Source organism: Diaporthe citri, assembly GCF_014595645.1.
Source record: "Diaporthe citri strain NFHF-8-4 chromosome Unknown scaffold_4, whole genome shotgun sequence".
NCBI lineage: Eukaryota > Fungi > Ascomycota > Sordariomycetes > Diaporthales > Diaporthaceae > Diaporthe > Diaporthe citri.
The window spans coordinates 1898535-1913768 of NW_025064849.1; the positions used below are offsets into that span (position 1 = coordinate 1898535).

The window sequence follows — 15234 nt, forward strand, 5'->3', positions numbered from 1 at the left end:
CGTTCACCGCAGGCTAGCGATAACCGATGGGGGCTGGGGCTTCCATCCAGGCACCAACTTGCGGCACAGCTAATGGGATGATTTCGTCAAGCGGTCCCCCAAGTATCACGGTTGAGACACAAGGTAACGCCTGTGGTGCTGCCCAAGGCAGTACGTTATGAGCACATGTGAAGGCTGAGCGAGAGTCTCTAGAAGGTGAGAATCATCCCAGGGAGGAATCAAGACAAGAAGAAGAGTAAACGCTGCAAAATCTCCTTCTACACTTTACTTGCAAGCCTCCTTCGCCAATTTTGAGCATGATCAAGCTGTCTGCCGCTGCCTTTTTGGCTGTTGTTGCGGCCTCGTTGTTGGCCCTGTCGACTGATGAACGCACCGTTATGAAGTCTTGGGTGTCTGCTATAGATCATGCTTCGAATGCCTAATACTTTTTTGATTTTTTTCATCGGAACAATGGAATCGAGCATTCGATGTGTGTGTGGTCACACCTTGCAGCTATCTTCATGGTGACTGGGGCTACCCAGATGCCTGGGGTACCACATTCCGTCTCGGCCATCACCTGCTGTCCGCAACCTTGCTGAGGATCATGCCAATCTTTTAGAGAATACTACACCACCGTCACGCATCGTGTCCTCTGGGATATCTCAGTCCAATTGATATCTCCAAGTCTCCTTCAACGCCGATCTCCAAGTCAGGCCTACGTGCTGGTCCGTCTCCACTTCATAAACCAGTATCAGCCAGTCTCGTCGATGAGCAGGCCATCCCTTCGCAAGCTCCAACCTCGATGAATGGAATAAGATTTTGAACAGAGCTCTGGCGAGTCCGCCCCATCACCTCCACAAGAAGCCCAGGTACGAGGCCAGCGTGGCCAGCACGGTGAGCGGCCCAATCGCAGGCGCCGCCCACAGCGCAAACAGCCCAATGTGGATGAACACCACCGCCATGAGCCGCACGACGTCGACGGACGCCAGCATCAAGCATATCAGAATCGCGGCGGCCACCAATGCGACGGACAAGACAGTCACGACGGACCCCAGGCTGGCGGCGGGTTCGTTGACGAAGTCGATCCGACCGAGGTGGAATGGGAGGGTGAAAGCGCCCATGAGGACGACGACGCCGCTGACCCGACGCGGGTTATCCTGCCTGCCCTTTTTGGAGTCATCTTTGTTGTTTGCCCTGTGACCGATGCAGTAAACGCCGCCGCCTCTCGGTTCCTCCGAAGTCTCGTGTGGTAATGTGGTTGGTTGTTTCTTGCTCTCCTTGGTCGCTGCTCCCGGCTGGGTGACTCTTGACTTGAGCTTCTCGAGACTGTAATCGAGACTCGGAAAGGCCTTCTCCAGAAGGTTGGTGATTCGTGGAACCTTGGGTAATCTCGCCATTTCACAGTCTGGTTGCTGTATGCTTGGAAACCCGACAACCGTTGGGGTGCTGGTGAGTTGCGACACTGTGGACGAGGTGATGCTCGTCGACTCGGACCGCTTTAAACCGTGTTTTGCTGTCATCGCAAGATTCGGCTGGCTTCCCGAAACGATGGATGCCCTGACACAGGCTTTGGGGAGAGGTGAGCTCAGTCCAGAACGATAGTTGGATGTCTGCCTACTTACGCCGGTATCCCGTTGCTAAGGAAGCTGGCAGCTCGATGTTTGGGCTGCGCGGTGCAAGGAGACGGGGGTTTCGAGAGAGGAGAAGATGGCGGAAGGGGGGAGACAAAGCCACCTGTGTGATAGTACGAGACATATTGTTCTCGTAGTCCGGCTTAAGAGTGTGTTGATCAGAGATGATTGCAGGTCGAGATGGTCCGGGAAGGGAAGTAACAGAAGGTTGAAGCTATCGCAGGTTGACTTTGGTGCGAGTTGTCTGACTCTCAAAGGTCCCGGGCGGCCTGCTGGCAGGTGATTGAGAAACCACCTGGGCACAGTGAATCGAATCAGGTGAATTGGTGCAAGCGGGATGGAAGAAGGCCTTTTCAATCAACCCCGTGAGCCTAACAGCATCAGTAGTTAGAACGTAGATGGGGCTTCACTCTGCCACAAAACCACATGTCTGCCTCTCCGTTGGCCCATCCGCCTATTCCGTACTCAGATCTAACCATTTGCTTGCCCACTCACATTCCATCACCAACCCCTGGTGTCTCGATTTCTTACTCTGTCTAAATGTTCTAACCCGAATCACCACAGGTGCAAGACCGTGCAATGGGAACAATTGCTTTGTCTCCTGCAACGTGAATGCTCCTTTCGCCCAAGGAGCCCAGCACGCTCCCAGCGCCGAAGAGCGGCCGCCCCAAAGAGCCAAATCAGCGTCAGAAATGGAACAACCAGTCGAGCTGATCATGGCTTGTAAATGAAGGTTGCAGTCTTCGGACTCACTACAAGGACCATGGAAGGGAGCTAGTTTCGGTAGCCATGATGAAATGCAATCATGACCGGTCACAGATTTACTTCAAAATGCTAAGTGGACCTGATGTATATATGTCAGTCTTGCATGGCCACGCACAAGACAAAGATAGGAACATGATAGTAGTCAGCCATATAAAGTCTGATTAGAAGGCAATTCTGTTGTTGTCTTATGACATGCCTTTTATACAAGACTCAGCTCATGTGAATACAGGGTAGCCGCATATGTCTCTGGTTCATTATATGACTGAAACAGGTTGCATGCCTATAAAATGCAATTGGCACCTCGCATCTGTATAAGACACAGTCATGTGGCGGCGCCACGTTCTTGAAACTCCATCGGGAGACCGGTGTCAATATGCCACAGCAATACCGTAAGAGTTTGGGGTTGAATCCCCCAGGAAGCATGGCCTCCAACCAACCGGGGCTCTGGGCTGCTTGGGTACCAATTGCAACCCTCTCGGGTGGCATCCAATGCCAGTTCGTGCACCCACGTTATTTAGCTTCGCCCTGGCCTTCAACGGAACTCGACGTGCCGCCATTGGCTGCCCCCAGCTGTCGTCCGCACAAGGGAAAGGATCGCGCCCAGACCTCCCCCGCAATGAGGCGTCTTGGCCCGGGGCACACAAAGGCGTGACCTGCCATCGGGCCCAAGACACATTAACGAGATGAACTGCAGGGAAGCGTCAAGCGAGGGCGCGATCCTTCGTCCAGATATCAGCCGTCGGGGATCATCGTGATTGGTGCCCAGTCCCGGCCAGAGGATTCTCGAGCTTGGGGAGGTGCAACGTGACGACTCCCGCGGGCCAACCACACCTTGGCGATGACTGCAGCCCAGGCTTTTCTGCAACGTTCAGCCTCTGCTGTTTGTTACCGACAGCGGTGTGTATTGATTATCTATTCGGTCCGTCCTTGTGGCATGACCCCCTTGGCGGAGTGGCTTTCAGGTCTCAAAAGTTCGCCCAAGGGGTGCAGGAGAGGCTTCAAATACCTTGTCTCCTCCCCACTTTCACTGGCATTAGTGAATTTTCTCATCTTGCCCTTCACTCTCGCAGATCCGGCGTGGCTATTAACCATACGGGGTCCAGTATTTGATCTTACTGGTACCAGCTGCATCTCCCAACATTACCGATCTTCCAGGAACCTCAACACGGTTGCCTGTGGTCTCAACTATACCAACACACACGCCAGTTGTTTGTGAAGCCCAGGCAGGCTTTCCATACACAAGATGTATCAAGCAAGCAACGTCTATTTCATCTGCGGCTTCGCCGCCATAGGTATGTCCCACGGACAGTTGACGACTCCGCTCCTGGACAATAACCAACGGCCATTGTTACTTACACTGGTAATAACACTCAGCCGGATCTCTCTTTGGTTTTGACATTTCGTCCATGAGTGGTGTCCTCGGAACTCAGGCATACACTCGATATTTCGACCACCCCCAGGCCCAAGGTTACACCCAAGGAGCCATCACGGCCTCGATGCCCGCCGGCAGTCTGGTTGGATCACTCGCCAGCTCGTTCGTCGCCGACCGCTTCTCTCGCAAGATCGCCCTCCAGGTCTCTTGCATCCTGTGGATCATCGGCTCCACCATCCAATGCGCCTCTATAGACCGCGGAATGCTATGTGCCGGACGTGTCGTTGGAGGTATGTGTTCCATTTCTTTTTCATTGCGATTCACTGGTCCAGAGAGCCTTACACGCCCCCTACCTGGCGATCCCTCAACTGCCAGCACGTTGCTGACTGGTCCTAGGCATGTCCATCGGTATCGCATCCAGCGTCGTGCCCATCTACCAGAGTGAGATTGCTCCCAGGGAGATCCGCGGTCGTGTCGTCTCGCTGCAGCAGTGGGCCATCACCTGGGGCATCCTGATCCAGTACTTCATCCAGTATGGTGCCTCGAATGTAAGAAGTTTTCCGCTTGTTCCCGCTGCTGAGTCACAAGACCCCTGGACGAAAGGCTAATCGCATACTGTATTTAGGTCGGAGGTGGCCCCAACGATCCCGACCAGCCGACATCTGCCTTCCGAATCCCGTGGGGCGTGCAGATGGTCCCGGCAGTCATTCTGTTCATCGGCCTATTCTTCTTCCCCTACAGCCCGCGTTGGCTCGCCTCGAAAGACCGCTGGGACGAGGCACTCGAGGTTCTGTCCCGTACACTCGGCAACGGTGATCGCAACCACCCGAAGGTCCTCGCGCAGTACCAGGAGATTGAGGATGCCCTGCGGTTCGAGCGTGAAGAGACTATCAGCAGTTTCAAGGCATTGGTCGCCAAGGGCATGTTCAAGCGTGTCTTCTTGGGCATGAGTGTCCAGGCTTGGTCGCAGCTTTGCGGAATGAACATTAGTCTGTGCCCCCGATTCCTTGCATCTATCATGAGGCAAAACTGACCTGTCATAGTGATGTACTATATCGTCTATATTATGCAGGGAGCTGGCATAGGATCTCCGGTTAGTTATTGTTCTCCGTACTTAGCCCCATTGATATTCGACATGCACTGACCGCCAATATGCAGCTCCTCACCGCGTCCATCCAGTACATTATCAACGTGGTCATGACCCTCCCAGCCATCATCTACCTCGACAAGTTCGGCCGCCGCCCAGCCCTGATAATCGGCTCCTTCCTGATGATGACGTGGCTGTTCATCAGCGGCTCCCTGCAGCAGTACTACGGCCAGCCCAACACGGACGAGACCCGCACAGTCGAGAACGAGAACATCACCTGGATCATCCTCAACAACCGGCCCGTCTCGAGCGCCGTCATCTCGTGCTCGTACCTGTTCGTCGCCAGCTTCGCCACCACCTGGGGCCCCGTGTCCTGGACCTACCCGGCCGAGATCTTCCCCAGCAAGATCAGGGCAAAAGCTGTCAGCCTGACGACCGCGACAAACTGGTTCTTCAACATGGTGCTCGCGTTTGCGGTCCCCCCGCTGCTGTGGAATATCTCCTACAACATGTACTACATCTTCGGCGCCTTCAACGCCGTCGCCTTCATCCACATGCTCCTGATGGCGCCCGAGACAAAGGGCTTTACCCTCGAGGAGATGGACGACGTCTTTAACTCGGGAATCCCCGCCTGGAGGACCTCGGGTAAGCGCAGCCGTCTTGACCAGCTTGAGAAGGAGATCCAGGAGGGCAAGCTCAAGGTCGGCGCGCCCCATGTCCACGACGATGACACCGTCGAGCAGACCGAGAAGGTCTAGTGGCTTGGAGGGGTCGGCCACGGGGAACCCAGGTTCCAGGAAATGTGGCGATTTTGGAGGAGCTATGGGGGATAATAGTATTTTATAGTTCTGGCCCTCTTTTGGCACTGCGCACCTCTACGTGCACATCAGTTTGGGATAGGAGATACCCGATGATGAATATATTCTGGACCATTTCAGCTGCTCCTTGGAGCTGGAAATCGAATGCTCAATATTTGGGATTGCTGTGTCTCTGTCGTCTTTTCTTCTGGTTGTTATCTGGATGTTCGCAAATGCTTGATGAATGTGCTATTCTGTTATCTTCTCCAAGGGACTGGCGGTGCAATGCTCGGGACACAGCCACCTGTTGGCCTATGTTGCGCAATCGCAGGCAAGTAGTTGCTGCGACGATTCTGGACGAGTGTTAGGAGAGAAGTCTTGAAAGTGACACTTGGCTTCAACACAAAGGATGGCGACATTGTACGGTTCTCAAGAAGCCCCAAGCGTGCCAACAATCCAGGCCCCTTCGATGTAGCTGCATCCAACGCCCCGGTCAGTACATTCCTTTTACGGCACTCAAATAATATTTGCCTCTTGCCATTCTTTGCATCCTATGCTTAAGCCAGTGATGAGCCCTTTTGCAACATGCCTTGTTCGAATACTGGCCAGGCGTATCCAATATTGTGTATGATCACATGTTTCTTGAACCAAATTGGAAAGTTGAGTACGAGTGCAATTGCTGATGTTCGTACCCAATGAGAACACCCGCGTGCTCTTGCTTCCCAGACGACCACCAACTCATGGCACCCTGCCATCCTCTTAATACATAACAATTCGAGGTGCTGGAAAATGAATGCAGCTACACCCTCCGAGTATGTAGTGAGTGGCCTCCATGCAGTCGCCACAAACACGGCAGTGCCATTCTAAATCAGTCCGTACCCATCCTTCCTCGCGGCAGAAAGAGAAGTAGACGGACTGGAGGTCTCGAGCGGTAAGACCCCAGCGGAGCAGCTCCTGTTTTAGGGCAAGGCCGGCGCCGCCGTCTCGCTCCGAGGCACAGAGGCGGTCCCACTTCGCCCTCCACTCCAGGTAGGGCTCGTTCACATAAGGATAAAAGCTGTCGAGCATGAAGTCGTAGCTGTCTTCTTCGAAGAGGACATCGAAAAGGGAGTGGACGTTCGTCCGTTCCAGGGTGGCTTTGTCCTGCCTCGCGACCCATGTCGTGAAGCACGGGTGGACGGCGACAGGGTCCTGGCCAAAGAGAGCGACGAGGTCCAGGTTCTTGAGGGGGTTTTTGCATGCCGTACCGCCCTTGCAGCGGCAGCTCGAAGCGTCGCACTGTTTGCCTGACTTGATGCAGGCACAGCCGGTGCAAGGCTTGGTCTTGGTCTTTGATGAGCCGTGTCCGTACCAAGTGGCCTCAGAGCGCCGATGAATTAGGTCCTTTTGGGTAGCAGCGGTCGAAATGGACGAGAATAAATCGGGCGACGTAAATCTAATTGTCGGCGTCACCTCTGTATCCCGTGAATCTTGGTGAGGTCTAGGCCCGCGAGGAGGAGCTGCCACAGATTCGTCGGCCAGGCTGTCGCGTTCATCATTCTCGTCTATGCTCATTTCTGACCCAGAGTCCGTTTCCGGGCTCCACTGGTCCTCGGGACACGACTCGGAGTCTTCCTCGTCATAATAATCGTATTGCGTCCGAGACCTCTTTGCTGATGCTGCGGCCTTGGTTGGTGATGCGAACGGCGTTCCGGCCGTGCGTTTTGATCCCGCGAGGGTTGTCATTGTTGCTTTCAAAGTTATTGTGGATTTGATAGATGGCAGCAGTGACTATTCCAATGTTTAGGGGGATTTTCAAAGACTGATGATGGAAGGATGAGGTTTGGGATATATAGGCGGCACGTGGATAATGTGTTGTTTGGCATTCCAGAGTCTACCGCGTCGCGCCGCGTCTATGTTGATCAGCGACCAGGGGCAAGGGGGCCTGGCTTGTGGAAACCCTGACCCTCAATCTTAGGGAGATAAAGGCCGGTCTCTCCGACCAACACCCCCCCCCCTTCTCCATCACATTAAAGAAACAAAAACACAACCAGCGCGCTATTGGTCAACTACATTCACCCGTCCTTGGTAAGCAGCGAGAACGATGGATGAGGTCCACTACGAACCAAAGATTTAATAATATGGAAGACGGTATCATTTCATCAAGAAAAACATGGCTTAGTCTAGCTGTTTGAATACAAATCTAATAAATGGTTATGGTTCAGAATCGGCTCCCCAAAATCTTCTCAGTGCATCGTGCATGTCGTTTCCTCTAGCCGGATGGATTACTAGTCGAAATGAATTCACCCGAGCCTCTCCAGCCCCAAACGCCGGTAGCTCATGATGCCTACTGTCCCTCGTCTCAGTCATTCCCTACTTTACAGGACCATGACTCCACCAAGGAAGGCAGCCAGGACGGAGCCAACGAGCGCCAGAGCCTGGAAGTCAACACCAATCAGGGGGCTGACGCTGTTTCCGCTGCTGGAGCTGCTGCTGCTGCTCTTGGCGGATGTGCCTGTGGAGGTGGCGTAGGAGCAGGTCTCGGCGCCTCCGCTGTAGGTGGCGGCGAGGCCGGGCGCGTTGCTGTCGGCGCATCCGAGCTGCACTAGGGCCAGGCCGGTGACCTCGGCGCCGGTGTAGTTGTGGACGGTAGCGGGCATGTCGGTGGCGGTCTGATGATACAGTCAGCTTCAGCTTATTGGGACACATCACAGAATAAGGTCACTTACCACGCTGGTGATGGCTCCGCTGGGAGCGGAGGTGATTCCAGAAGTCACGAGGTCGTCACCACCGTTGGGACGCTCGGGCAGGTCCCAGTTGGACAGGAAAGTAGACTCGGTGATGAGAGAGGCGGCACAAGCTGTGGTCTCCTGCTTCTCGGCGGTCTCGTTGACCGAGGTCAGAGCGGACATGTCGATCTTGAGGTACTGCTCCTTCAGGAATTGGTCTGTGATATGTTAGCGACACGCTTAAGGGGTAATTCGGGTTGTGTCCCCGAGGAAGAACGCATGGGCTTATACATACAATCCTGCATAAGTGTGACCTCCTTGGAGCTGTTGATGGCGACAAGTCCGTACTCATCAGACTCCTGAGTGTACTCGTAGACCAGGCCGCCAGAAAGCACGGACATCTGGTCGCCGTACAGAACAGGGACGTTGGTGAAAGTACGGGGCTTGACGTTGTTGCAACCGTACTCGGAGAAGAAGACAGGGATGTTCGTGTCGGCGAATTCCTCCGTGAGCGAGCTGTAACCTGACTTCTCGAAAGACGAGTCTCCGCACCATTCCTGTTACTGTTAGTATACCAAATCGTACTCGGAGAATAGAGGCGTTTCAAAAAGGCTTTGCTCCTTGAAAATGTCTCATTTCTGGAGCTTTGACACTCGCCATGAAAACTTGAAGCGTTGATGAGGATTTTAAGAACTTACGTAGTCGTTCAAGCCGAAGAAGTCCATTCTAGAGAAGGTCGAGTTCTCAAGCGAGCAGCCCAGGTAGCCCCAGGTATCCTTGAGCATAGTAGCGACATCTGCAGCGGAGTAGCCGACGGGGACGTCCCGAGGAGCATGCAGGGAAATGTACTCCTTGAGGTCACGGACCACGGCACGGATGTAAGCCGGTGCGCTCTTGTCGCTGTCCTCGTTCAGGATCTCGTTGCCGGCGAAGAAGCCCAGCAGGTTGGGGTAGTCCCAGAAGGCCTCGACGACGGCAAAGATGTGGTTCATGTAGTCCTTGGTGTATGTGGACGAGGGGTCGGAGCGGTCAATGTACTCGCCGGACTGGCCGCTGTTGACGTCGATGATCATGTACATGCCGGCAGCGTTGAAGATGGAGACGCATGCGTCGTGGTTCAGGTCGGGCGACAGGTTGTACACCCGGATGGTGTTCACACCCAGCTGCTGCATGAGAATGGCATCTCGGAGACAGGCATCGGCATCGCTGAGAGGGTCGGCCTTGCCGGTGAAACCTGCGGATCCACCAGGCTGGTATCTATTTTATTTGTTAGCTGCTTTGTTCGGGCATCTCATGGAGCTGCGTGAGGGATGCAGGCATATTGGGGTTCCTCTCGTACGTTACGCCGATAACGTCAAATCGGTCTCCAGTCGAGTTGGAGACAAAGTTTGCGCCGGAAATGCTGAGGTACTCAACAGCCGAAGCGAGAGAGGAGAACAGCGTAGCCGCCGCCGCCAAGGAGGTATGTGCTGCCTTCATCTTGTCGGATGCCCACACCCAAGAAAAGCCAAGCTCGGGAATCGAGATGGATAAGCCTAATCGGGGATCGCGCGCGGTTTGGCAGGTCTTGGCACAGATGAGTTCCGATTCGTCGGGTTTTGGAAACTCCAAAAAAGCACGATGCAGAATCTGAAAAAGAGAGACGATGGTTTGGTCAAAAAGAGTGACTGGAATTGAGGGTGATGGTCTTCGTCGACAGGAAGTGTTTACTAAACAACAGAGAACGTCAGCCTGCAGACCAGCCACCTCGAAAAGAGAGAAGACAACCAGGACAATTTCAAGGAAGCAGAGGGAGCCGACCCTGCAAACTGTGGGTTGCCGCGAGCGTGGGTGACCGTCTCAGGGGGTGGGCCCGGTGGAGTATGCGTGTTGATTACGACGCCCGTTCTTTTCTACAGTAAGCTTTCTTGTTTACGCAAGTGCCGCTTGGTTGGCACTCATTGCCCCGTCCAGTCCTCCGAGATCTGCAATAAGATCCACCCTCTGGAAATCCGCGTATCTCCTTGTCGGCCCGCGCAACAAACTGACATCATCTGGACCATTGAAACGCCTTTAATTTGCGCTCGTCGTCCTCGAACATGCATGATAGTCGGTCGATACAGCCCCCTGCCATCCCTGGTCCAGACCATGGGCTCCAGCGCTCACAGAGACAGACCCAAAAGTCAAGCTCTGTGCAGTGGCCCTGTCCCCTGGCGGCGCCTTATTCCTTCGACTCAGTCTCGAATTTGGATGTACGCTGTGGCCCCTTGAAAGAGAAGATCAGAATCCTGTCGGCTCCACGGCATGTCTGGAAAGCTTGTCGTCTCGCCGCGTAACAACTCCGCTCCAGTGTCAGACACAGCCTCAGTCCAAACCGCCCCGACGTTCTAGAGAATAAATGCCGCCGAAGTAGCCCCCTTTCCAGAGATTGCACAACTGCTTTTCCGCTTCCTACACCGCCACACTCGACACTATGGTTCCAGTCGGGGATCTATATTCAAAGACCTTGTGGGTACTTGTTGCTAAGTAGGAAAACACCTAGACTTCTCTGTTACCAAAACGGAGTCTCTCTGCTGGAATTGTCAGCCTCCTCTTTCGATCCGACATTCAGTCACCGGGACATGAGTAACCCCAGATCCAACAAGAGCGTGAGCTCTGTGGAAAGCGCGGTTGCTCCAGCTTTGAGGGATACGAAGACCTAATCGCCGAACCAAGCAACCGAAAAACACGAGACCAGGCTATCTCAACTGCAGGTGCTCGCATTACTCCAAGGGGGCCACTGAGGCGATTTCTATTGCTCGCCGGCTGGTACTCCGTATTGTTACATCATCTTGTTCTCCATTGGAGATTCACTCATCTGTGGTATTGCGAGACGGACGGGAGGTCTTGGTGAATACTCAATTTTTCCGGTCTACGTCAGGGTGGTGAAGATCTAGGATATTTCCGTGAAATTCGGATTTAGCGAGTCTCAATCTACTTTCATGACCTTGGAGCTTTTTAGAAACATTGACAGCCAGCGACGTCCGGTGTCCGGCGATATCTAGGAAGCCCCTTTCTCGTCGATGTCGAGTTTGACCCTAGGCTACAGTGTTTTATTTGGTCCGTTTTCAGCCCTATTGAGACGAATCTACTACTGCTAGCGAATAGACCGTTCGGCCAAAAGACCAGTAATTTCCAATCCCTTGGAAATGCACCCAGCAGTACTATATAAGCGCCGTACCATCACACCTATCGTCATCACTGCCCTTAATGAGTAGATTAAATAGAGTCTCTAGCATATGATTTTAAAGTTCCGCTTATAGATGTACATCATTTCCATCATTTAAGGAGAACCACCCTGTACAATTTAGCTGCAAAGCCTACAGAACCTTATTAATTCTGGAGAACCCATGCTACCCCCCTACTAGTATGATGTTCTTCTGCTGAAAATGCTTACTAAGGTAGATTTGTTCAACAAAGCAGCGTTCAACATGGACAGGTTTAGAATCCATCTGCGCTGTATTCTGTTTTACACAATGGTGTGGGTTGCTGTACACTCAATAAGGTACCGGGCCCGTTCAAGTGTTTGCAATGCTCAAGTGGGTCAGGTTCACTCCACACCACTTGGGCCGAGGCACCAACATATCACGACATTATGTGCAGACAGTAAGGGCTCGGGCAGCAAACGGCTATTCAAGCTTGTGTGTTGTAGTTGTGACATTTAGCTGCAGAAGACCGAGGCCACAGTTTTATCAAACGAATCAAGAAGGGACGGCACACTGCCAGTCACTTGTGATTCAGTCCCCGTGCATGATGGTCCACTAAAGTCTTCCCATTAGAAACCCGGTCCTGTCCCCTGTGCTTTATGGTTCCACCGATTTTGGGTAAAGGTATGCACCTACCTGTATGTAGAACACGGCCTCGATACGGCGAGTGATCCGATGTGCGCAACGGGAGAAAGGTCGACTGCGTATGCCAGATCGTGTCAGCTGAGATGACTTGGTCATGGGTAAAGTACTGCTTGCTTGCTGTGACCACTTACCACAACCCCCAGGGTTTACGTTGTAGGTTGCGCAGTTACCAAGGCTGGGTTCTGCGCAGAGTATCACCTCAACAGTGGCCCGAGCCGTCGCGGCAAGACCAAGGAGGCTCATGATGGCGGTGGAAGCGTTAAACACATTCATCGTGCAAGCGAAGTGGCCTTAGGCACAGCTGACAAAAACACAAAGCTCAAGGGTAGTCTTTTCAGAAAACTCCAACGCGATGCGATCTGATTTAAGTAGACAGAGATCACAGAGCAAGGTCGTCGGTGGTAATTCGGCAAAGAATCAACGATGAGTTGCTGCTGCCTTGGTCTTTTGAAAACCGGGCTGAAGGGTACGATGAGTTCTCCTTAAGGCGGCACCAGCGTCGCATTGGGCCTGCAGCTTCTCGAAATTCCATTCTCAGCCCTCCGAGATGCCCACCACCAAAGCATTCCTCCAGCTTCTTCGGACCGATACCATTGGTCTCTCGCTCGGAGGAAGACCTACTAACCTCCGTGCGTCAGCACGAAGCAAGATTATACGGAAATCCTATCGGGGGGGGGGGGGGATTGTTTACTTCTCCTCCCAAGATCACCTCAGCTGCAACCCTCACGAGGAGGGACCCTTGGATCTCACATGATCCGATCCTAGTCGCTTGCCAGATAACCCTGATCAGATCGCAGATCAGTTCCTGCGAGAGTTACAAGGCGTGATCGTGCCGCCCTGGCAGCGTGGTTTCGTTCCAAGGTTCGAAAATAGAGTTTGGGCCGATGCAGGGACACCCCGCGTGGACCCCGGGGCTTGGCCGGCCGAGCGTCCTCAAAGTATTCCGAAACAGGGTCGAAGGCAAATGGAAGAGATTGCTCGGTGGCACCGATGCTATCCGGTGTACTGATTTACTGCAATGCTTCAGTGTGCTCTTGTTGATGGATGTCGTCACCAAAGGCTTATTTTCTGGGGCCCAAACGATGTGGTACAACATCGAATTCTGTGCTCACTCCTTGCTCGTCAATACCAACAATGTTTTCGCACGCCAAGTATTGAGCTCTGAATTGAATCCAGCGTTATCGTGTGCTTGACAGATCACCCGACGTATTCCATTGCTCCATTACCCCTGCTACCCAGAGATACGAAAAGTCCTGGTATCTTGGTCTGCTGACCGCCCTTCGCTGTTTCTTTTCCAGGTACAAGTGGGGACGCTGTGCCTTAAGAACTTGATTTTGTAGGCTACGCTATTCAGAATCAACATGTACAGGGAGATTAACACTTGGCGGATTCCTTGCTATAATAGCATAAATAACAAATGTTGAAGGCAGTCCAACAGGACAAATGGGAAAGCTCAGTGATCATCCACTGGGCGGCTCGCGCTCTCGAAATCGAAAGGAATCTTGGTTTCGTTCGCGCAACTGGTGGCAAAAGTCGCATTCGCAAATCTCTTCTTGAACGATAAGAGGACCTCGGAGCGGAAGCCATCAATACGGCATTATGGTCCGGCCCAGGGTAGGTGTTCATGTGGGCTGGGTTCCCAGCCGCGCGAGCGTCGGAATACGAGGCCTCGCCCGACTCGATGGAGACAATCGAGTACGAGGCGCCGAGGACGAGCAGGAGCGGCTTTGAAGCGCGGTCAAGCTGGGCCGGAGAATTGAACTCCTGGAACTTGGCCATGGCGGTATCGGACTCGACCGTTCGGTTGGATCAATGCGCAGGTCCACCGTGATTAGGGAAGTGGATTTGTCGCATATTTTCCAAATCTTCGCGAGCTCGACCCGCTGCCCCGGCCTTTCGAATATCCAAGTGGTGTTATACTGTGGGAACTGGACCTTAGTCCCGAGCACCGCGGGACGAATGACGCCCAGGCCCGATATGGGTGGCTGTCGAAGGTGTTGGGGAGCAGGAAGGCGAAGCCACGAAGCAAGTCGATTCGCACCAGGGCGTCGTAGAGCTCGCTCACCAGCGCGACGCCCACGCCACGCCTCCGACATGACGACTGCACGAATACTGTACGAGGTTGTGCTCCGACAGCTTTCAGACGGCATCCCCGCTTTGGGAGTGACTCATGGAAGCCCACTGGTGTGAGAGGGCGTCTGGGAAGGCCTTCTGCGCAGCCACCACGGACCAGTAAGTGCCGTTGGCATTCGCAGCGCTGGCGACGTATTCGTCAGCGCTGTAATTGTTGCGCAGTCCGGCATAGTCTGTTGTAACTACAGCGTAACCAGCGAGGAGAAACGTTGTTTGGCTTTGGTATGTCTACTTGTATTCACTAGGGTATTCTTGAGGTCGTCGTTCATCGTCTATCGCCTCCGGGAAAAGGCAATCTTTTTGCCAACGACGATGAGGCTCGGGAGACGGCGCAGGAGCTTTTTGTCATCGACGACGCTGCCATTGCGTCCTCAGCTCGGGCTTTCGTGGCTCATTGCTTGGAGCCTCCTCCCATTGACCATCTTGTGCGGGCCAGTTCCCGTCTGAGGGGCAAGCAGCACCGAGCATTACGCGAGAAGCCTTCATCATATGGAGCCTGAGGTTCCACCGGTATCGTAGATGGACACATCGCTCCTCGTCTCAGCTACGTAGTTGCATCAGGTTGCACTCTGATTACACTAGGCCACCTGGGCCACTTGAGTGAAGATGCGAACTTTCGGTGACCCGGTCCCAATCGAGGACCACGAGGAGATTAGGGCACGGGCAAAATAGGTAATCCTCACTTGGGGGCAACAGGATGAGCCAGTCTTTAGCTTGGGACGGAACGTTATACCCGTGTTGGCATTAATATACGCCTCGTGTGGGGACCGCGACGTTCGCTAGCAAATTGTCTCCACACTCCGGTCTCTGCAAAGGAGAGAGAACTTCTGGGACAGCGGGGAGGTTGCAAATGCCTGTGAGGCACACTTGTTGGCGGGATAATCCGCCAGCGC

General features: G+C 53.6%; 7 protein-coding genes across 7 annotated transcripts; 1 reads left to right on the forward strand and 6 right to left on the reverse strand.

Moving 5' to 3' along the window:
- Nucleotides 1-827: 827 nt before the first annotated feature.
- INS49_009692 (uncharacterized protein) lies at nt 828-1734 on the reverse strand (the record flags this gene model as incomplete). The annotated part of the gene is made up of 2 exons (XM_043170420.1): nt 828-1546; nt 1602-1734. 2 exons carry the CDS (start codon nt 1732-1734, stop codon nt 828-830), a joined length of 852 nt encoding a protein of 283 aa, XP_043024985.1.
- Nucleotides 1735-3618: 1884 nt separating this feature from the next.
- On the forward strand, nt 3619-5592 carry INS49_009693 (uncharacterized protein; the record flags this gene model as incomplete). Its single annotated transcript, XM_043170421.1, has 6 exons — nt 3619-3667; nt 3750-4037; nt 4144-4295; nt 4373-4736; nt 4791-4840; nt 4906-5592. 6 exons carry the CDS (start codon nt 3619-3621, stop codon nt 5590-5592), a joined length of 1590 nt encoding a protein of 529 aa, XP_043024986.1.
- Nucleotides 5593-6390: 798 nt separating this feature from the next.
- Nucleotides 6391-7356, reverse strand: INS49_009694 (uncharacterized protein; the record flags this gene model as incomplete). The annotated part of the gene is made up of 1 exon (XM_043170422.1): nt 6391-7356. The coding sequence occupies one exon, from the start codon at nt 7354-7356 to the stop codon at nt 6391-6393; it is 966 nt and encodes a 321-aa protein (XP_043024987.1).
- Nucleotides 7357-7988: 632 nt separating this feature from the next.
- Nucleotides 7989-9818, reverse strand: INS49_009695 (uncharacterized protein; the record flags this gene model as incomplete). The annotated part of the gene is made up of 5 exons (XM_043170423.1): nt 7989-8282; nt 8340-8557; nt 8635-8896; nt 9038-9596; nt 9679-9818. 5 exons carry the CDS (start codon nt 9816-9818, stop codon nt 7989-7991), a joined length of 1473 nt encoding a protein of 490 aa, XP_043024988.1.
- Nucleotides 9819-12118: 2300 nt separating this feature from the next.
- Nucleotides 12119-12481, reverse strand: INS49_009696 (uncharacterized protein; the record flags this gene model as incomplete). The annotated part of the gene is made up of 3 exons (XM_043170424.1): nt 12119-12125; nt 12200-12263; nt 12340-12481. The coding sequence occupies 3 exons, from the start codon at nt 12479-12481 to the stop codon at nt 12119-12121; spliced, it is 213 nt and encodes a 70-aa protein (XP_043024989.1).
- A 344-nt stretch (nt 12482-12825) lies between these two features.
- On the reverse strand, nt 12826-13987 carry INS49_009697 (uncharacterized protein; the record flags this gene model as incomplete). The annotated part of the gene is made up of 2 exons (XM_043170425.1): nt 12826-12828; nt 13802-13987. The coding sequence occupies 2 exons, from the start codon at nt 13985-13987 to the stop codon at nt 12826-12828; spliced, it is 189 nt and encodes a 62-aa protein (XP_043024990.1).
- A 360-nt stretch (nt 13988-14347) lies between these two features.
- On the reverse strand, nt 14348-14610 carry INS49_009698 (uncharacterized protein; the record flags this gene model as incomplete). The annotated part of the gene is made up of 2 exons (XM_043170426.1): nt 14348-14514; nt 14574-14610. 2 exons carry the CDS (start codon nt 14608-14610, stop codon nt 14348-14350), a joined length of 204 nt encoding a protein of 67 aa, XP_043024991.1.
- Between the last annotated feature and the right edge of the window lie 624 nt (nt 14611-15234).